A 21369-nucleotide genomic window follows, 5' to 3' on the forward strand; every position below is an offset into this window, starting at 1 on the left:
ATGACGTGACGTAGCACTTTCAGAGAATCCAGCCAATCAGCTGCCAGTGACGGTGACGATTTGAAATTGAAGCGGGTAGAGGCGGAAGCGAGCAGGCGAACATAAACAAAAGAAGTTTTTTTTCCGCAAGTGCAAGTAATAATTTATTCGAATGGATTTTTATTTTCCTTTAACTAACATATGGAGTCATACTTACGTCCAATTTACGTGGTTTTTAAATGTGTAAAGTGCATCTGCCGTTAACTCGCCTGTCTCGTAATTACACCGTTTAGGTTTCTAACAGTCCACAGCCATGTCGATATTTAGCGTACAAGGGCGGAAACACACCGCTTATTACGACAATCTGCTGTCAACATCAACGTCCAGGACACCCGGCCGAGAGCGAAAGATAGCCGACACGACGCTGGGCAAAAGTGTGACCGCATCAGGGGAGTCTGCATGTGAAGACAGCAGGTCATCAGATAAAAGCCGTCCGGTGAACAGGACGTATGTCGTCTCTGCCCTGTCAAAGAGTGGCAGCGGGCAGCAGACCCCTTACCGAGCCCGGCTCACCCTACAAAGACGGTCAAAGAGGAAGACCGGGGCCGAAACGGCTGAACAAACGATGACAGACAGCAGCCAAAGCACCACAGCAGCTCCGGAGAAGAGACTGACTCTGCAGCGCAGGACCAGGACTCCCTCCATGGACAAGAGCGGACGTGGGCAGCCTGGTGGCCTGCAGTCAACGCCCAAAGTTCTCGGTGAACCAAACGGGAGGACACCTGGTTTATTCAGGTCAATGAGCTTAAGAGAAACTGCGACTCATGTGCAAACACAAGGGAGGTTTGCGCAGAACAAAACCTCCTCCTCTTCTTCATCTTCAAGTAGAAACACAGACGAGACCCATACCTTTAAAACGCCGACCAGAAAGACCCCGTTTGAGAGAATCGCTGCCAAACGAGACGTGTTTGAGAGATTGGCAGGGAAAGAAGCTCCCAAGCCAGCGTTGGTCAAATCTGCCAGTCTGGAAAGGCCCAAACCCCGAGCACAGCAAGCCGAAAACACTAAACCCTTCCCGGCTCCTCGGATCAGCAAGACGACCTCAGGTGTGCGAAGACCTGACACGACGCTGCAGGTGATAAAGACAAAGACCTCGAACCAAAAGGGAGACGTGACCCAGGTCAGGACATCCGATCCTGCTCCTCCTGAACAGATCCTGCCCAGTACCAGTGAGGGTCTGAAGCAGCAGGACTTACTAAAAATGGAAAACAGTGCTGTTACGGTGGCTGTGCGTGTCCGCCCCTTCAGTGCCAGGTTAGTGTTTAACTGCTGGGTGACTGAGAAGCAGGCCCCCTTGTCAGTATATTAAAGTCTGGTTCTGGAATCTGTGTATAAAACACTGGCATGCTACTTGTTTAAAGAAAGACAAACAACACATCTCTGAAGTTTTTTGTTCTGCTCTATTACAGGGAGAAAGCTGAGAAGTCCTCACAGGTCATCTTCATGAATGGCCAGGAGACTGTGGTCCAGCATCCAGAGTCCAAACAGAGCTACTCCTTCACCTACGACTTCTCTTTCTGCTCAGTGGATGCCAGTGACTCCAACTTTGCCTGCCAGCAGACCGTGTATGAGACGCTGGCCAAACCTCTGCTGCTGAGGGCCTTTGAAGGATTTAACACCTGCTTGTTTGCCTATGGCCAGACAGGTTCTGGTAAATCATACACGTGAGTGGACTCACTTTTCATTTACATCAGTGTTCTCACTTATGTGGTCATTTGTTTTGTTTTGTTTTTTACTTTTGTACTGTAATCTGTCACTTTGATGTGTTAAGACTGATTGTTTTGCAGGATGATGGGTTTTGAGGAGGAGGTAGGGGTGATCCCAAAATTCTGCCATGAGCTTTTTTCTAAACTGGCCTCAATAAAAAGTGAAGAGGTAAGCTCTCTCTTTGTTTTTTTACATTTCTATTCCAATTTCATTTTTATCTGAAAAATAATTAAATGATCTGTTTTGGGTCCCTTTTGAATCTCAGGTCAAATGTCATGTAGAGATGAGCTACTTTGAAGTGTACAATGAGAAGATCCATGACCTGCTGGTGACCAGAGAAGAACCAAACCAGAGGACGATGCCCGTGAGTAGTTTGCTGTTTAGTGACACTCATCCCTGCCACATGTTTTTATTGCTAACTTGCCACTGTGGTTGACTTAACACAGGGGGGGAAAATGTAGAAAACCTTTGTTTGGATTTGTTTTCCAGCTGAGGGTGAGAGAGCATCCGGTCCACGGGCCTTATGTCGCTGAGCTCTCAGCGTAAGAAAATCTCGTCTTTCTCTCTTTATTCGCTGAAAGCTTGAACATTCTTGGATGGTACCTTTTTCAGAATTGCTCAGCTTGCTGTTTCTTCACAGGAATGTGGTGCGCTCTTACAATGATGTTCAGGTAAGATGAACCAGTTGTCTTTTTATTAGTGGGTGCTTTCAAGAACAAGCTAGGTCTTCAGTGTCAAGCAGACAAAAAGCCTGTTAACCGAATCTGAAAGGCTTGTCATGGAAATGAATATCTTCAAGTGAGATTTCACACAGAGAATCAATAATAATTTAAAGTACTTTTTTCTTCTTCTTTAGGGCTGGCTGGAGCTCGGCAATAAGCAGAGAGCCACAGCAGCCACAGGAATGAATGACAAGAGCTCCAGATCTCACTCTGTCTTCACCTTGGTCATGACCCAGACTAAGGTACTGTCTTCACTGTGTATTTACACCTCTTTTCCCTCTTTGAGTTTTTATGTAAAAAAATACGTTAGCACAGGGGAGCGGATGAATCGTGCTTACATTAAGTGCCTGTGAGTCCATTTGTGTTTGTGTGTGCAGACTGAGCTTGTGGAAGGCGAGGAACATGACCACAGTATCACCAGCAGGATCAACTTGATCGATCTGGCAGGCAGCGAACGCTGCCACTCTGCCCAGACCAGTGGAGACCGACTCAGGGTGAGCACATGTTAACTACCATGTGTGGTTAAGTCATTAAGCAGTTAATCATTGCTTGTTGGAGATTGGAGATGGAGACTTTTAGGTGAACCACGGTATATAATTTTATCATTCACAAATCAGAGTACAGTCTCTTGTCTCAGAAGGCTCTGGTTTCTTTGCATTGTTGGCCTGTTCATTAATTTTTCTATGCTTATTTTATTCAAAACGATGTCTTTATAGGAGGGCGCCAGCATCAACAAATCACTGCTGACGCTCGGAAAGGTCATCTCTGCCTTATCAGAACAAGCGCTGACCAAGAAGAAAGTCTTCATACCGTACAGAGACTCTGTCCTTACATGGTGAGGGAACAGTGTGCTTGTGCACAATTTCTTTATTTGTATTTGTTTGTTTGTCAGCAATCACAGTGACGGTTCTCCTCTAATTGTCACCTGCAGGCTGTTGAAGGAGAGCCTCGGCGGTAACTCTAAGACGGCCATGATCGCTACGCTGAGCCCGGCGGGCAGCAACGTGGAGGAGAGCCTGAGCACTCTACGCTATGCCCAGCAAGCCCGCACAATCATAAATGTGGCCAAGGTCAATGAGGACACCAATGCCAAGCTCATCAGAGGTCAGACATCCATAACATGCTTAAAAATTTGTATACTGTAGACAAAAGGTATCTATTTATAAGCCTTATGTCTAAAGCAGGGTTTCAGGCACACTTACTGTGTTGGTTTGACATGTGAGCCTGGACAAATCCTTGGTCACCTTATAAACTAAAAAAAGAGAGGGAGGGAAAGTCATTTTTATATGAGAGATTCTTTTTCCTTTTTTCCCCTGTAGTTCTTTGTAAACCTGAACATCTGCCTTTCAACACACAAAGCCACACCTGTATTTCCTTTTTTACAACCAAAACCACAGAGTAGCTTCACAGGTGTAGTCAGTATTTTTGGACTGTAAGAACTCTCTCTCACACACACACATATAAATATTTTCATGTCTGTCCTTCAGCTCCTCCTTCATCAGCCTTTTTCCTCTCTCTCTTTTGTTCATCCCTGTGTTTTTCTTTATATGTGATTGTGTTCCTGTTAGGCACTCGCTCCCGATCGCTTTCGCTCTCCTCCTTTACCACTCACCCTCCCGCCTGTCGGCCCGTTTATCCATCACCAGCTCTTGCGCTATCCAGTTGAAATTAAAGCCTGGCCCTAACCTTGCCTCCAGGCCATATTTATGCACTGTCAGTTGCACATGGCGGCTAACTGTCATGCAAGTATTATTTTTCCATAAGATGATAGCGCTGCTGTTTGACGTTTTTAGCACTAAGGGGAGCTCTTGCTGTGGATTTCATTCACGATGCCTGTCAGCGGGAGATGCTCAAAGTGAATGTGACTCAGACAGACAAACCAGTCAACTTCAGTGAGGGACAGTATCGAGCAGTTTGCTGACCAAATCTGAATATTCCTCTCTAAAGTGGCATCATATCTGCACATTTACATAATCTTGCTGCAACAGTTTTCTTAGTAGGAAACAATCTGGATGAATTTTGTGTGTTTCAGAGCTAAAGGCAGAGGTGGAGAAGCTGCTAGCAGCCCAGATGAGCTCCCAGGGTGTCGAACCAGAGAGAGTGAGGCTCTTCCAGCAGGAGATCTCCACCTTGAAGAATAAACTCTGTCAGCAAGAGAGGGAAATGATTGAGGCCAATCGGTCAGCATTACTGCTATAATCCTACTGAATCCTCAAATGAACAGTTCTCTTTTTGCAGTGGAGGGGGTCAAATGAAAGCTAGTTTTAAAGTTATTCTTCACACTCACACAAAGTAATAGTATATTTACAGTGATCTATATGTTTCTGTGTATTTGTGCAGTCTTGATACATACAGTTTGTTATTGAGTTCTAATAACAGCAAGATTTACTTCTTTCCAGTGTATATTTTTATTAGGCTAAAACATTCAACATTCTGATATTAGAAATAAAAATCAGACATTTTTAGCATGACAAAGATGTTAAGTAGAGCCCAACTAATATAGAAATTTTAAATAAAATATTTGTTATGTGTGGTTATTTAGATATTATGACAATGCTCTTTCAATATAATCAGGATTTATTATCACAGGAAGTTGTGCGCTACTCATTTATCAGAATCAGAAATACTTTATTAATCCTGAAGGAAATGATGGAAATTATGCTCTGCTTTGATCAGCTGGTTATTTTTGCTGCTTTCTAAACACTTGTGTTCTCAAGTGGAAAGCTGCAGAGTGCCCTCTGGTGGATGAACTAAGCAACGTCAACCCTCTTAACTTGGTTGAAGGGTGTTTCTCCCATCTCTTCTTTAAAACCTTTTTATTTATCGGCCATTATAAATGCTGATATCAATATATGACTTGGGGTTTACTTAGCAGTGGGTGATGTTAGTGGTAGAATTTGTTCTTATGTCATTTTTGCTTTTGGTTATAAATTATTATTTTTTTTTTTTTTCAAATTTTCCGGCAGGGCGTGGAGGGAGAAACTTGAGCAAGCAGAAATTCGCAAGCGTGAAGAGACCAAAGAGTTGCAGGTAATTTCTTTTTTCGGTGTAACCTTCATTTTATTAGTCTACTCTCTCTATCATTCTGCACCCACCATGCTCGTGTTCAAACACTAATGTTGTTAAAGAAGAAGCTGAAAACAAAGGAGATGAACCCCCCCTCTATAAATAATTTTTGGTCTGTGTGATCAGAAAGCAGGAGTGACCTTCAAAGTGGACAACCGTCTTCCCAACCTCGTGAATCTGAATGAGGACCCTCAGCTGTCCGAGATGCTTCTCTACATGATCAAAGAGGGTCGCACTACGGTGGGCAAGTCCAACTCCAGTCACGATATCCAGTTGACTGGCGCCCTCATTGCTGACCAGCACTGGTAAGACCAACTCCTCAGAGAGGGGTGAAAACAGTAGCATATTGTTCAGTCAGGTGGAATACCTGCATCAAGATGGATATAACCAAGGAATATGTAGCCCTACGAAGATATTTGGCCACTTTTTTTGCATTTCACCTAAAATAGTTTTTATTTTCTTTATATATATATTTTTTCAGTGTTATATCCAACATACACGATACTGTCAGCATCATTCCGATGGAAAACGCCAAGACTTTTGTTAATGGGAACCTCATCTCTGAATCCACAGTCCTACACCATGTAAGTAAAGCAGCAAGTTCTAACTTTTTTGTCCGTCTATCGCTTCATTTTGTTACTCTCTGTAAATCAAACGGAACGGTCTGTCCACGCAAGGCCCAAAGCGTTTCATAAATGGTTTCTCTCTGGATCTGTGTCTCTTGTCCGGCTTCTAGGGCGACAGGGTGATTCTTGGAGGAGATCACTACTTCCGCTTTAATCACCCAGCAGAGGTGCAGTCTGGGAAGAGAGCGTCATGCTGGACAGGCGAAGGCGACGGTCATAAAGATTTCGAATTTGCTAAAAACGAGCTCCTTGCAGCTCAAAGAGCGCTGTGAGTGGAGGGAAAATCGGCCAGACTGAGGCTTTTCTGTAAAATGTTATTCCATACTCTCAAAATCTGAATTCCCATTTTTGTGTTTCTCAGGCTTGAGGCAGAAATTGAAGAAGCCCATCTTAAAGCAAAGCAGGAGATGATGCAAGGAATCCAGATGGCAAAAGAAGTGGCTCAGAAAGAGCTTTCTGACCAGAAGGTGCTCTATGAAGAAAAGATCCGAGCCTTGGAGAGAGAGCTGGTATACGAGACTTTCTCTTCTTCTTTTTTTAAAATCTAGAAATAGGCCAGTTGGATGATATCATCAGTCATTTATTATTGTAACCCTGTATTAGATTATTGACAGTCTGTAATTTTCATTTACTGTAATATTGTAAACTAAAACCTCAAATTGAAATTGCTAGGTGTATTTCCTTAACACTTGTGCATTTTTAAAGAACCTTTAAACATAGTAGAGTTTTGCACGCTCTCATACCCTGTCAGATTATGCAAACTGCAGATAAATGCCAGCATTTCGTTCCTTCAGAATGAGGAGAATGAGCGGAAGCGCCAACAGGAGTTGGAGAAGCAGAGGGTTGCCAGCCAGATGGCAGAGCTCAAAACTGCCAAGCTGGAGTTGGAGCAGGAGGTGGATGTCCAGAGGAAACGTCTCCGTATCCACATGGAGACCCAGGTTAGGATTTTTGATTAAATTAAGGAAATGACAAAAACAGGATGGGCTAGATTATTTTGATTTGTGCACATGTTTTAAAAAAAACCAAAAAAAAAAAAAAAAACCACCCAGCACGCCCCTGCGGGCGGTTTATCCTTTCAAGCTCGGGTCCTCTACCAGAGGCCTGGGAGCTTGAGGGTCCTGCGCAGTATCTTAGCTGTTCCCAGGACTGCGCTCTTCTGGACAGAGATCTCCGATGTTGTTCCCGGGATCTGCTGGAGCCACTCGCCTAGCTTGGGAGTCACCGCACCTAGTGCTCCGATTACCACGGGGACCACCGTTACCTTCACCCTCCACATCCTCTCGAGCTCTTCTCTGAGCCCTTGGTATTTCTCCAGCTTCTCGTGTTCCTTCTTCCTGATATTGCTGTCATTCGGAACCGCTACATCGATCACTACGGCCGTCTTCTTCTGTTTGTCTACCACCACTATGTCCGGTTGGTTAGCCACCACCATTTTGTCCGTCTGTATCTGGAAGTCCCACAGGATCTTAGCTCGGTCATTCTCCACCACCCTTGGGGGCATCTCCCATTTTGACCTCGGGACTTCCAGGTTATACTCGGCACAGATGTTCCTGTACACTATGCCGGCCACTTGGTTATGGCGTTCCATGTATGCCTTGCCTGCTAGCATCTTGCACCCTGCTGTTATGTGCTGGATTGTCTCTGGGGCATCTTTACACAGCCTGCACCTGGGGTCTTGCCTGGTGTGATAGACCCCAGCCTCTATGGATCTTGTACTCAGAGCTTGTTCTTGTGCTGCCATGATTAGTGCCTCTGTGCTGTCTTTCAGTCCAGCTTTGTCCAGCCACTGGTAGGATTTCTGGATATCAGCCACCTCCTCTATCTGCCGGTGGTACATACCGTGCAGGGGCCTGTCCTTCCATGATGGTTCCTCGTCTCCCTCCTCTTTCTTGGGTTTCTGCTGCCTGAGGTATTCACTGAGCACTCGGTCAGTTGGGGCCATCTTCCCAATGTATTCTTGGATGTTCGTTGTCTCATCCTGGACTGTGGTGCTGACACTCACCAGTCCCCGGCCCCCTTCCTTCCGCTTAGCGTACAGCCTCAGGGTGCTGGACTTGGGGTGAAACCCTCCATGCATGGTAAGGAGCTTTCTTGTCTTTATGTCAGTGGCTTCTATCTCCTCCTTTGGCCAGCCTATTACCCCAGCAGGGTACCTGATCACGGGCAGGGCGTACGTGTTGATGGCCCGGATCTTGTTCTTACCATTCAGCTGACTCCTCAGGACTTGCCTGACCCTCTGCAGGTACTTGGTGGTTGCAGCCTTTCTAGCGGCCTCTTCATGGTTCCCATTTGCCTGCGGGATCCCCAGGTACTTGTAACTGTCCTCTATGTCTGCAATGTTGCCTTCTGGTAGTTCAATCCCCTCAGTTCTGACTACCTTCCCTCTCTTTGATACCATCCGACTACACTTCTCCAGTCCGAACGACATTCCAATGTCATTGCTGTATAGCCTGGTAGTGTGGATCAGTGAATCGATGTCTCGTTCACTCTTGGCATACAGCTTGATGTCATCCATGTACAGGAGGTGGCTGACAACTGCTCCGTTCCGTAGTCGGTATCCGTAGCCAGTCTTGTTAATGATCTCACTGAGGGGGTTCAGGCCTATGCAGAACAGCAGTGGGGACAGAGCATCTCCTTGGTAGATCCCGCACTTGATGGTGACTTGTGCTATGGGCTTGGAGTTGGCCTCTAGTGTTGTACGCCACATCCCCATTGAGTTCCTGATGAAGGCTCTTAGGGTCCCATTGATCTTGTACAATTCTAGGCATTCCAGTATCCAGCTGTGGGGCATTGAGTCATAGGCCTTCTTGTAATCAATCCAGGCAGTGCACAGGTTGGTCAGTCTGGTCTTGCAGTCTCGGCTGATTGTTCTGTCTACCAGTAGCTGGTGTTTTGCGCCTCTGGTATTCTTGCCAATTCCTTTCTGTGTCCCGCTCATGTATTGACCCATGTGCCTGTTCATCTTAGCCGATATGATGCCTGACAGGAGCTTCCATGTAGTACTGAGGCAGGTTATTGGTCGGTAGTTGGAGGGGACCGGTCCCTTCTTGGGGTCCTTGGGGATCAGGACCGTCCGGCCTTCAGTTAGCCATTCCGGGTGTCTCTCGTTAACTAGCAGCTGGTTCATTTGTGCTGCCAGACGCTCGTGGAGTGCAGTTAGCTTCTTCAGCCAGTAGGCGTGAACCATGTCGGGCCCTGGTGCTGTCCAACTCTTCATACTGGAGACTCTTTCTTGGATATCTGCCACTGTGATGGTTACTGGACCCTGTTCAGGGAGGTCACTGTGGTCTGCCCTCAGATCCTCTAGCCACTGAGCATTGCCGTTATGGGTTGCATCCTTCTCCCATATGCTCTTCCAGTATTGCTCCGTCTCCAGCCTTGGTGGTGCTGTTCTCTTATTGTTCCCTTGCCACTGAGAGTACACCTTTGCTGGTTCTGTGGAGAACAGCTGGTTTATTCTCCTGCCTTCTATCTCTCTGGTGTACCTCCTCAAGCGGCTGGCCAAGGCTGTGAGTCTTTGCTTGGCAGTTTCCAAGGCCTCAGGTATGGACAGCTTGCTGTATTTCTTAGGCACCTTATTTGTCGCACCTTTCTGTAACTCCGTTAGTTGGCTAACCTCCCTCCGTGCTACTTTGATCTTGCCCTCTAGCCTCCTTCTCCATGGAGGGTACTGCCCCTTGTCGCTGTTCAACGTGTAGCCAAGCATCTCACTGATCACTGCTGCCGTATTGTAGATCAGCTTGTTAGTGTCGGTAATCGTGGTTGTAGGTATTGCCCGTAGTGCTGCATTAACATCATCTAGCAGACCTTCTGAGGGTACTTCACGTAATCTTGGTAACCGGCTACGGGGGATCGAGGTTTCAAGCTTGGCCATGATCCTATTTTTCAGGTCAGTTCCTCTCGCACTCAACGATCCTTCTCCTATCGCACTTGGGGCTATGTACCCAATCTCGGGTGGGGGTGATGATATCGCCCCCCTGACCTGGCGTCCTGACTCCTCCTTGCCGTAGCATTTGTGTTGTACCTCGTCAATCTCTAGCTGTGAGAGCAGTCCCTTCTTTCGAATGTTGGAACACTGAGCTACTAGTTGTTTCGCCGTCATTGTGGATGTTGGGTATCGAAGAATCCATAGGTCCCTCATCCTATTCATGTAGCCCCTTCCGCCGGGGTTACTTGCGTAGTAGCATTCCAACAACGCCCTGTTTTCGTCCCTTGCCCACCGATGCCTTCTTGTTCCAGTAGCCCACTTTTCGTCAGGGTGCCCTGGTTCCTCAACACCTGACGCGGACCTTGTTGATCCGGGCGACGTCCGAGCCGGCATGCCTTCATATTTATCTGTCTCGCTCATGTCTGCGGTAGGCTTGCTTAGCATAGGGGGTCTAGCCTTAGGACCCTTACTGGATACAGACGCCCCAGGCAGGAATCGAACTTGCGATCCTCTGTTCTATATATATATATATATATATATATATATATATATATATATATATATATATATATATATATATATATATATATATATATATATATATATATATATATATATATATATATATAAATTACACACCCAATTTACATTTGGCCAGTCGGCCTTTATGGGAAGCCTCCTGTGTGAAGGTTTTGTGTGTTTGCAACCCTTTGGATCTCAGGTGCTACATTATGAGGTACAGGTGGAGACGGCCTTGCAGGGGAATTGGGCAAAATTAAACAGGACTTTGAACAATCACTTTTTGATGGCATTTTTTTTATGGATGAAAGTGAAAATAGCTCAGGAATGTGCGCCGTACCATCAGGTTTTCCAGAAAGAGACTGTTGCCTTTTCTTTTATTTCCCCTATGACTGTAGGCGGGAGGGAGTAGGTGGGCGAAATGTGTGATATTTTCAAGCAGTCATCTTCTCGCTTTTCTGGAAGTAGGCATACAGGAAATCTATATTCATTAATTATATCTCCTCTTTCGTTCGCTCATCCTCATGTTTTCTGATGTTATGTATGAGCATTAGCAAATATGCTGACTCTGGGCTTTATGTTTAACCATTTGGGATGCGTTTTGAGCCACCGTGGAGCTTGGCTTCAGGCGGAATGTTTTACCCTGATGGTTTTTAATGTTGTTTACATTACCATGACTCACTCAAGGCTATGGAAGAGCATCGTGTGCGCCAAGCGAGGATTGTCGAGGCCCTGGAGGCGGAAAAGAAAAAGATTGGCAAGGAGCTGGAGGAGATTCAGAAGAAAAGAGCTTTAAGGGAAAACCATACGCCCCAACATGGTAAGAGTTAAGTCAACACTGAACGTGTTTGGGAGTAAGGATCACATCGTGTAAGCAGAGTTGTCCTGAGCAGCAGAAGCATTAGAGAAAAGCTGTTTGCCACTATATCAACGTACACTGAAGGCATATAATCCTTAGTAAATATGTAAAGCACTAATGGGCCTCCATATTATTAGAGATGCAGGCTTTTGAACTAGGCGGCGATGACTAGCCAGATGGTCTGTCTCCTCTTTAGACCAGTTTAGAAATGGTTTCCACATTTATCTAAAAGAACTTCAAATTTCAATTTGTCTAACCACAGAACAGTTTTCCACTTTGCCTCGGACCATTTTAGAAGAGCTTTGGCCCACTGCCGTTAGCTTCTTCTTTGACACAGCATACAGTGTTTACAGACAATGATTTCCATGACTGAATCGTGCCTGTTTTTAATGCAGTGCTGCCTGAAGACCTGACGATCACAGGTGTTCAGCATTAATCTTTGGCCTTGTCCCTTGTGCACATATTTCTTCAGGTTCCTGGAGTCTTATAATAATAGTATATTTGTTGGTTTTTCTTTTTTACAAACATTAGACACAGGAGCAGATAGTTGAACCTCTGCCCATCTTATTTTCTAAGCCCCTCTAAGATGCTCCTTTTATAGCCAATGGTTTTATTTGACTCGAGACAATGTTGCGTTAAAATGACTTTTTGGTAAGGAGTGTTGGGGAGTCTGACCATTATGCTGCCCTCTTATTCTGTTCATTTGTTTGTACGAGGATCATATTAGATGAATGGATGCAATGTCGGAGTTTATGAGCCTCTCAACCCTAATCGGTAGAATGTGGAGCACAGCGATCTGCATCTTACTGTAATTCCTTATAAGGTCTTTGAGAATTGTTGGTGGAAATGAGTGCAATAGCCAGTGAGTAGCTTATTTCAACTGTTCCTTTTTACAGTGAATCCCTGCTGTGTACTGTCTTGTACTGCTAAGTAAAGATCATCTGAGCCAAATGATATTTAACTCTGGGCTATTAGTTGAAGGTAGGACTGGGCGATATGACCAAAAATTCATATCTCGATATTCTTTAGCTGGATGGCGATATATATCTCGATATTTTTTTAAAGCCATAAAGTAACAACAAAAAGAGAGTTCTTAGTCACACTGTCCCAGATCTCACACTGGCACTTTTATTAACATACAGCGTAGATGTACATGAAAAAATTACTCAGAAATAAATTATCAGCATTTATTAAATAATAATGCTCCATAAATAAAATAAAACAATGTTGTTTTTGTGCATAACAAAAAGCTCACAATTGTGCAGTCAAAATGTAAACTAACAGACCCTGAGCATAATAACAAAGACAAATTTCGCATCTGCTCTGTTCCCAAGTTCTACTGCGTGACTGACAGCCTGGAGTTTGAAATCCTTGTTGTAACCACGTCTATGAACAGGTGCCATTTGTGGTCCTTAAACGCACACAATACGGTAATATTACGTTGAAGTACAGTACGTAGTACTCCACGAGGCTCCTGACTACGGTAGCCGTAATGTAACACATAAAAGCGGTTCGCGATCAGTAAGCACAACCAGAACTCATACATAAGGTGCACTGTCGAGTTTTGAGAAAATGAAAGAATTTTAGGCCGTGCAGCCCCCGTGCATGGGGCTGCATGGCGTCAACGTGTGAGAGCTGTTAGCTCGTTAACACGTTGATGCCATCCAGCCCCATGCTCGGGGCGATCCGCGGTAACTCATTAACGGAGATTTGCCGCATTAATGCAGTTATGGCGTTAACGTCATTCTAACGAGATTACTGCTACCAGCAGTAAAATAGTAATCGCCAAATGTTTTCTTTTTACCGACCAGCTCCTCTTTGATAGCTGATCTTGTTGTTGCCTGCAGGTGAAGCGATAGGGGAGGGGGAGTTGTGTTCAGTGAAGTAGAGAGAGGCAGAGTAACGTTGCGTGGAGACAAAAGTGGACGAAAGAGAGGCAAACTTGTGGCTCCACAAGTATAATTATAACATAACATAGACTATATCGATATAAACAATATTATCACATCTCATATATCATATAAAAATATTTCAATATATTTAAAAACTCGATATATATCGCCCAGTCCTAGTTGAAGGTAATGTTTCATTTCTCTGTCGCAGTCTCTCCACAGTGGGATGCCATGAAGTTGTCCTTGATGATTGAGGAAGCCAATAAAATCAGTGCTAAACTGAAGAAACACACAGTGTTCAGCAGGTAGGAAAGAAAGGATGGGCAAAAGTCGCAGATATTTTTTTATTATGCATCATGTAAACACAAAAATGATGAAGAAACCAGTGGCATTAAAAAAAAAAAAAAAGTAAAAGCATGTAAACCTATATCCAGTCTTTGTATTTAGCTACTCCCTAAAATACAGCTGTAAATGAACACGTGGCTGCTGTTAACCTCTGACCTTATTATTTTTATTGACTTTACTCTCCTGTTTTAGACATGAGAGCTCGGAGAATGAGAAGTGCGGTGGTGTGCTGCAGGTGCGAGTTCAAAACACAAAGCTGGGAATTGCCACTTTCTGGTGTCTGGAAAAGTTCCAAAATAACATTGCTGCCATGAGGGAGCTCGAACGGGTAAGTCTGGGATCAATTCTGCGTTCAAATTCATAACCTTTTTTTGCTATCATGTCTTTCTCACATTAACCTGTGTTCTAGTAAGACATAGCACACCTGTTCAGCCTGCACGACTCTTCCTTGTTTTGCAAATTCAGAGCCTGACATCAGCTCCAGTCACTTGCAAATTTCCTAAGTGTTTGACCTCATTTATAGTCCAGAATGGATTGTTTTATGCCCGACAGAGGGATGCTGCCTCACTTTGCGATGCTTTTCTCATTAAGCTGAGTAAATGAGAGTGGACATGTCATCAGGAGTTTATTCACCACAGGGGGATTCCAGCTCTAAAGATGACAATGTGTTTTACGACCCCGATGATGAGTGGGAGCAAGATATATCAGCCTCTTCTTCCTCCGCTGCCTCCTTTTCTCGACGAAGGTAATTATCCAGCTCCTCCTATCCATAAATCCTTCTTCCTAGCATCTTACATTTACATAAGATTAAATATGGAGGTGGGAAAGTTTTTAAAAACACTGCTTGTCCCTTAGGGAAGGGTGTGTGTGTCAGTGTACCTTAAATTTCATCTTCATCAGAGCTTTTAGGAAGGAAAAAATAGACGTGAGCATTTTTGCACTGATTTGCATTGACCCTCTCTCTGTGGACACAAAGCGTGCCACAAAAACAGTTCCCTTTTTAAAAAAAATGTTTTACTTTTCGTATGTGGAAAGTTGAGTGATGGTAAATACTTCAAGTAAATTTGGAATACTTGAGTTATTTTCACAGCCCTCCCAGTTTCCAACATTGTGATTTACAACCTGGCACATATTTCTTGATAGTTAAACAGTCCTGTTTTCTCTCTTTTCCTGAAAACTTTCTACCCAAAAATATTCCCCTCTTTGGTGTATTTCTTGTGTTTATTAATTTTCGCATGCAGGTCAGGCCAAGGTGTTTGTTTGGGAGCGGTATGGAGGACACACACACACAGCACCTGCTGTACATGCAGAATATATTCCCCCTCACATTGTGGTTATTCTTGTCAAGCAGTCCTGGTGTTCCCAAACTACCATTAGGCACAGCCAAATGAAACACTGCACAGGCTCTGGGGCTCCACCATATTGCTCTTTTACTCCAATAAACCTTTGCCTAAACAATCATCTCTATTTACTGACCTTTCCACCTCTGGGTTTCTCTTGCAAGTAAAGTTTATTCTCCTGTGTCTAAAGAAAAAGTCAGTATAAATGTTGAACGTTGGCAGCGGTACCAAGTGGGTTTCTGGTTGGTTTGGCTTTAGAAGCAGGAGTTTGCTGAAGAGCAGAAGGATCTCAGGGCGTCTCTACGAGATCCGGGTGCATCCCATTCAGAGCCTCCACAGTGGCTCCTCACAGTCTGCTGGTAAGAAACACAAGTAAATATGCATAAAATATTAAACGTCGTGTTCTTAAAAGGCAAATGTCGGTGGAATTGAGTGGCGAAAAGCTGCCTCTTGTTGTCTTTCTAAAATGCGACATTGTTACATGAATATAAATTTTCAGACCTGCATGCAGCATTCAGTGCTACAGCTGTTAAACACTCGACTACATTTGCTTTTTGTGACAAATGATCATCACCCACTCTTCTCTGTGTCTGACCCAGGGTTAATGGGTGTGACCAAATCCCCCTCCCTCCATTCCAGCATCTCAGACCCTGGGATGCCTGGCATCTGCAAGGAGCTAGTTGGCCAATCACTGGCCCGTCTGCGTAGTTCTACAGGGTCGGAGGAGAGCATGGCAGATCGGTTAATCTCAGATCTAAACCTGGTCTACATGGCTGTCCAAACTATATCTGACCTATACGACAGTCTGGATGATGACAGCCAGGATAGTGGTGAGTTCCAGTCAACTTCATAGACATTAGTAAATCAATAGCTACCGATGGATAGGTAATGATTAGAAGAATAATTTGTGGATATTCGTCCTCTGCCAAGGTAAGAGCTGAGCCAAAAGGCATGTATGACCAGGCCACATTCATAAAAGTGGCCTGGTGTTTATTGGGCACAAACTTTTATTGTGGTGCTTTTTGGTGGTTTCTTTTTTGCAGTGTTTGTGGGTAATTTGGTGGCACAAACTGAGTTGGTGAAGGCCACGACAGCCATAGAGAATGCAGTGTTTGTTACCATGCAGTGGTTGGCCAGTGTTAAACCCTCCTCCGGTCTGCTCTACACGATTGCTGAGGAACTTAAAAGCCAAGTCAAGAAGATGGGAGGGTTCTTCCAGATGTTGATTCAGGTGAGGAAAAAAAATACCCAAAGGTATCACACGTTAAAGTGACAGTACACAAGTTTCAAACTGAGGTTTCTGCTTGGTGACGATAAAAGGCTAAGCCAGCCTACATGCAGATTGTATCATTATTCTCTAATCATTACACTCCGCCCATTTTGAGTTCAGGCAAATCAAGCCTTTTTTTTTTTTTTAAAGTTAAAGGCTATGCATTGACATGATGTCTGGGTTTTCTGGCATTTGCAGTATATGAATGAGTCAAAAAGAGTGCAAAATCTAAGCTGACAAATGATTTTCAATTTTGCGTAGTTTGGAGACGGGTGGCTAATCAAAATACAGAGCATTGATTGACGGGTCTTAGCTCTGAGCTGTTTGAGCTCTGTCTATGGAAATGGCAAAGCTGAGGGAATTCTCAACCTTGAAGCCCCAAACAGAACATGAATATATGGAAACTAAATCTAAATTCCTTACCACTCTCAGCACCTAAACACACAATTTTCCCCTCTCGATCCTTACTTTTAATTTTTTCTAGCATTTTAATTTATTTACTGCCCCTTCAGACTTTGTTGGCTGTTGTGCTCTCTTGCTTGCATTGATTCACTATTAAATAAATGTGAACTGAACCTGTGTATCAGTTTGTTTGTGCCGACTCGATGCTGAGTGAAACATTCCTCTCCCGCCCTCACATCCAGGGTTGCGAATCTGAGATCACATCGATGGTGAAAGAAGCCCGAAGGAAAACTAGTCAGTGCCTGGATAAAACTTTACTTGCGCTTGGACACATGGCAGTAGTGACAGGCATGTCATTGAATGTCACGGGACTGGGCGCCCAGGCTATGGGCAAGGTAAGACCACCAATAATTTAGCTGGGAGGTCTCTGTTTGGGCACTGTGGGCCACTCTACTCATGCCCCCTCATCACAACTATTAACTGTATGAATGTGAGTGTAAGGTACAGCCATGGTAACACGGTGCACCAATGCTAAGGTTTTATGTATTGGGATGTAATTAATTATCTGGTCCTTAACAGGTCATAAACCTGATATGAATAATAAAACATGATACCACACACTGTCATTATTTATTTAACAAAAATTAAGCCGAAATGTAGAAGCTGTGAGTGGTTAAAACCAAGTCCACCCTTACTGCTTCCACTGGAATTGTTGCTGCCCATTAATCTTGGAAGGGTGAAAGTTTGTTTGAAAATTAATCTGAAATCTGTCATTCTTTGTAGCTCTGGTAACTGACTGGAATAATGTGGTCATAAAAAGTCATTTGTGTCCTTTTGTTTTTTTTAATCGTTAGCCTTCAGTGGTCACGTGTCTAATGAAGGGAACTGGTAAGGGTGTCCGATCTCTCTTGGAGGAGAGCCTCACCATCACGAGGGAAATGCTGAGAGAGGCTCAACTGTCCTATCCCAGAAGCTCAGTAAGAGATCACGCACTTATTTAAAATGTCGTGCCTTTTTGTGCTCATTTATATCACAGAAATGCTATATCTGGTGTGTTTTTAAAGTGCTTATTGAGTTGCTACCCATGATACCTGTCATCTTTACACGCAGGTCCTCCAGAGCCTTAAATCAAAGACTCTTGATTTAGCTCGTGCTCTGGAGAGCTACATGTACTGCCATATTTTGGTAAGTTTCATCAACAGAATCCATTAAAAATCACAATCTGTAGCCTCTAAACCAGGGACGTCCAACTCCTTTTCATTGCACAGACTGTCCTGTAATTATAAATGTTTGTTTTTTAATTTACTGCAAGCGCACCAAAAGTGGAAAAACTGTAATTTTCCCGTCATTTAATTGTTTATCTCTTAACTAATGACTTTATGGCAGTAGGAGTGGATGGGAAAAGCTGTAAAACCTAAGAAAATGCAGTTAGAAGTTGAACATTTACATACTCCTTCATATTTTTTTCTAAAGCTCTCTACTGGGCCAGTTTCAGGTCTTCGCTCGGCCGATTCTTGCCCCCAGGCCTTATGTTTGACACCCCTTCTCTAAACCCTTTAGTTTTTTTCACAATCAGATCTACAACATAATGCAGCTTAAATTTCTTTTTTTTAGCCTCTATTGTTTCATTATCTTTTTTTTTATTTTTTATTTTTATTAAGAATGTAATCATTAAAAAATATGTGTCAAACTTGGGGGAGGGAATAAATGGCATTTGTTATCTGCTTTGTGGAGCTTCATTACAAAAGTCCTGGCACTTGTTTTGGTTTAACCAGAGCAAAAAGACAACAGTGCACGCTCAGCTGAGCATCCTGTAGGTAAAGGTTAAAAACGATCCTCCGTCTTGACACAGGCTTAAATGTTACGGATTAAGACTCGCTGCCACAACAGCCCCATTAAAGATGCCACTCAGCCTTTATTGCTCCTGTAAAGCTTAGTGTGCCGTAAGCTTATCTCTCTGCGGTCATCCCTCGGTGATCGTTCACATAATGAATGTGTTGAATGAAGGGGCATAAGTCACAGCTAACAGGCTTGTTTGTCCTTATCTTAGCCACACAAAGTAGCAGGTTTTGTTTTGGCCTTTTTACCTTTTCAAACCAATACATGACACATGTAGGCAGCTGGGCTTTATGCTGTCCACAGTGTTATTGTAGTCAAATAAAACTGAGTTATATCCTCCAAAAGCTATTTTCAGGGTGTTTTTCTCACTATTGGTAAATGTAGCAGAGGCTTGAACCCAAAATATTTTCAACTTGTAGTGATTCAGGCACTGGCTGCAATTCTTTTATTTCACTTTTTGTGTAAAATCTATTCTGCTCACCCGTTAAAATATAACTTAAGCAAAATACAGGAGTCAAAACTGGTTGCATTTAGTTAATAGTAAATTTCTACACATTATAGTAGGATCTTTGTTGTGTTTTGTATGTAATTTAACAGATGAAGTTACAAGCATGTCCTGTTTGTTTGCAGTCTTGTTGTCATTATGTGTAAGTGCTAATGTCTGCAAACAGGAGAGGGAATCGGAACCACAGGAGGCAGAGGAAGGGGAGGAGGACGCTTTGGCTTTACTTTTGCAGAAACTGAGGACGACATCAACCAAACTGTTCCAGCTGAACCAAGCCATTAGACAGTTGCATTCATCTCTGTCTACAGCCTTACGAGGTAAAGCTTTTGATTCACAGTGTCAAAACACTTACACTAATGTACTTCGTTGATGGGCAAAGGCCAACACTAGCTCTTACAAATTATTTTCTGATAGTTCAGTGGCAGCAGTGTTGGTAGATTTAAGGATGGTTGACCAGTCTGTCCCTGGTGCCCTCCTCCTAGGAAAAGACTTCAAAAGCTGCAGAGATACGATCTCCTCTTCTGCCAAGGCTGTTGACGAGCTGATCACCGGCCTTTCCAAGGATGGAATTGGGGCCCCAACCCTGCAGCTTCCCTGTCTTCAGACCGTAATGTCTGCACGAGATGAGCTCCACTCGACCCTGGAGTCCTTGTCCTCTCTCTGGAACCAGCAGGAGGAGGGAGAGAGCAGAAGTTCAGCTAGTTTTGAAAAGGATACAGAAGAAGAAAGCTCAGCCAAAGAGAGAGCTGCCACTCACAGTACTGTTAGACATCGAGTTGTGAGCAAGATTGTGTACGCCCTCGCTCCAGGTGTGCAGTCTAACAGCAGCCCGCACTGGGTATAGTCTTTATTTGTCGTATCACATGCTGTTTTACAGACTGGTAACAGGAAAACTGCAGTATAGCATCTACAAGCTGTATTTACACAACCATCTGCACACCAGAGCAGTAGTTCCTCTAATTTGTCTTACTTCTAATGTTCTGTAAAGGCAGCTGTTGTTAAAATATTCAAACTGATTTCCCTAGCTTAGTAAAAATGTTGCTTTTCAGCGGTTCACATTTATTTTAATAAAAATCAAGTGTTTTGTTAAACATTTAAGCCACCAGAATGTGTATAGCATTACAATTAGCAGATTAACAGCATTAGGAGTAACTAGCTGTAAAGATGTGCTGTGCCAGGTTTTTGCTCCTTTACTTTATATATTTTTTTCAGAAGCATTTAATAATTTTACTGCTGGTTTTTCTTATTAGTTCCAACATGCAGATTCAATAGTCAGCACCTTAGGTACAACATTTTGTTAAAGGTCTTGATTACCCACATGTTTTCTTTCTTGCATGAAGTCATTTTGTTGTCATGTTTGGATCAATATTGCTTTTGTACATTGAATAACTCGTACTGTAAAATTTGCACTCAGGAGAGACTTGTATATTTGGGGTTTCTTCTCAATACACATACTTTAACAGGGCAAAGTTTTTAATCGTGTTGGTTACTTTTGTTTTTTTATTTAGTCCTTTATATGACTTGGTTTAAAAAAAAAAAAAAAAAAATGCTACTTGTACTTCAAAAATATATGCACATGGTTTGATTTTGCAAAGATCCAAACCTTTTATCTTGAAGGATGCTGCTCAATAAACCATGGAGCTGTGGTTAAGACTGCACTCATAATAAAATAAGACTTTGTTGAATTAAAATCAGACCTAGTTTTATTCTTCTGCTGGTCTAACAGCACAGGTATACACAGATGCTAAAAACTAGTCTTGCCCAGCATCATTGCTCCAGTTCAACATCCAAATCTGCGTGAGATTAATATCCTTTTTTTTTCCATGTTTAAACTGAAATATCATTATGCAACATTATGCCTTTGGACCACTTTTCTAAGGGTAATCATCATACTATAAAGATTTTATGTATGTGTGTTCCTTATTTCCTCCTGGATGAAAAGAGTGATCTTGATAAAACTTTGCATAAAAGATTAAATATGTAAATCACATATCGAATTTTATACAAATTCCACAGTCATATTTGTACATTTGACAGGTCCGCTGAGTATAGAATGAAATGTCAGATTAGAATGTGGAGTTATAATTTAAACATAAAGATATTTGCATGTTCCATAGCCCAGTGAGGAGAGAGGCAAGGGTTAAAAAAGCTATAAAAACACTGCTTGAATATATATGAAGTTGATAATTGTTCAAATGAAAGAGAACATTTTAATCAATTTCTTGTTTGCTCCCAAACCTATGGCATGACTATACAGAGAAAAGCTTGACAGGGTGTGTAAGGAAAAAATAAACAAATGCACAAAAA

At 43.1% G+C, this 21369-nt stretch overlaps 1 protein-coding gene across 1 annotated transcript; it reads left to right on the forward strand.

The window, feature by feature from the left end:
- The first annotated feature begins 51 nt into the window (after positions 1–51).
- On the forward strand, positions 52–21369 carry kif14 (kinesin family member 14). The gene is made up of 29 exons (XM_026142459.2): positions 52–1293; positions 1449–1703; positions 1827–1914; positions 2012–2110; positions 2236–2288; positions 2387–2417; positions 2603–2710; positions 2846–2962; positions 3185–3303; positions 3400–3572; positions 4501–4648; positions 5435–5498; positions 5661–5839; positions 6016–6118; positions 6271–6428; positions 6522–6669; positions 6955–7101; positions 11298–11430; positions 13573–13666; positions 13899–14034; positions 14345–14451; positions 15305–15405; positions 15646–15876; positions 16090–16277; positions 16961–17113; positions 17573–17695; positions 17829–17903; positions 19229–19379; positions 19545–21369. Exons 1-29 carry the CDS (start codon positions 293–295, stop codon positions 19904–19906), a joined length of 4845 nt encoding a protein of 1614 aa, XP_025998244.2. The 5' UTR covers positions 52–292; the 3' UTR covers positions 19907–21369.

The sequence above is a fragment of the Astatotilapia calliptera genome, chromosome 15, assembly GCF_964374335.1.
Source record: "Astatotilapia calliptera chromosome 15, fAstCal68.1, whole genome shotgun sequence".
In the NCBI taxonomy this organism is placed as follows: domain Eukaryota; kingdom Metazoa; phylum Chordata; class Actinopteri; order Cichliformes; family Cichlidae; genus Astatotilapia; species Astatotilapia calliptera.

Coding starts and splice junctions, on each gene's coding strand:
- kif14 (XM_026142459.2), top strand. CDS start 293: ATGTCGATATTTAGCGTACAAGGGCGGAAACACACCGCTTATTACGAC. Junction 13,667..13,898: donor AAACACACAGTGTTCAGCAG/GTAGGAAAGAAA, acceptor CTCCTGTTTTAG/ACATGAGAGCTCGGAGAATG. Junction 19,380..19,544: donor TCTGTCTACAGCCTTACGAG/GTAAAGCTTTTG, acceptor CCCTCCTCCTAG/GAAAAGACTTCAAAAGCTGC.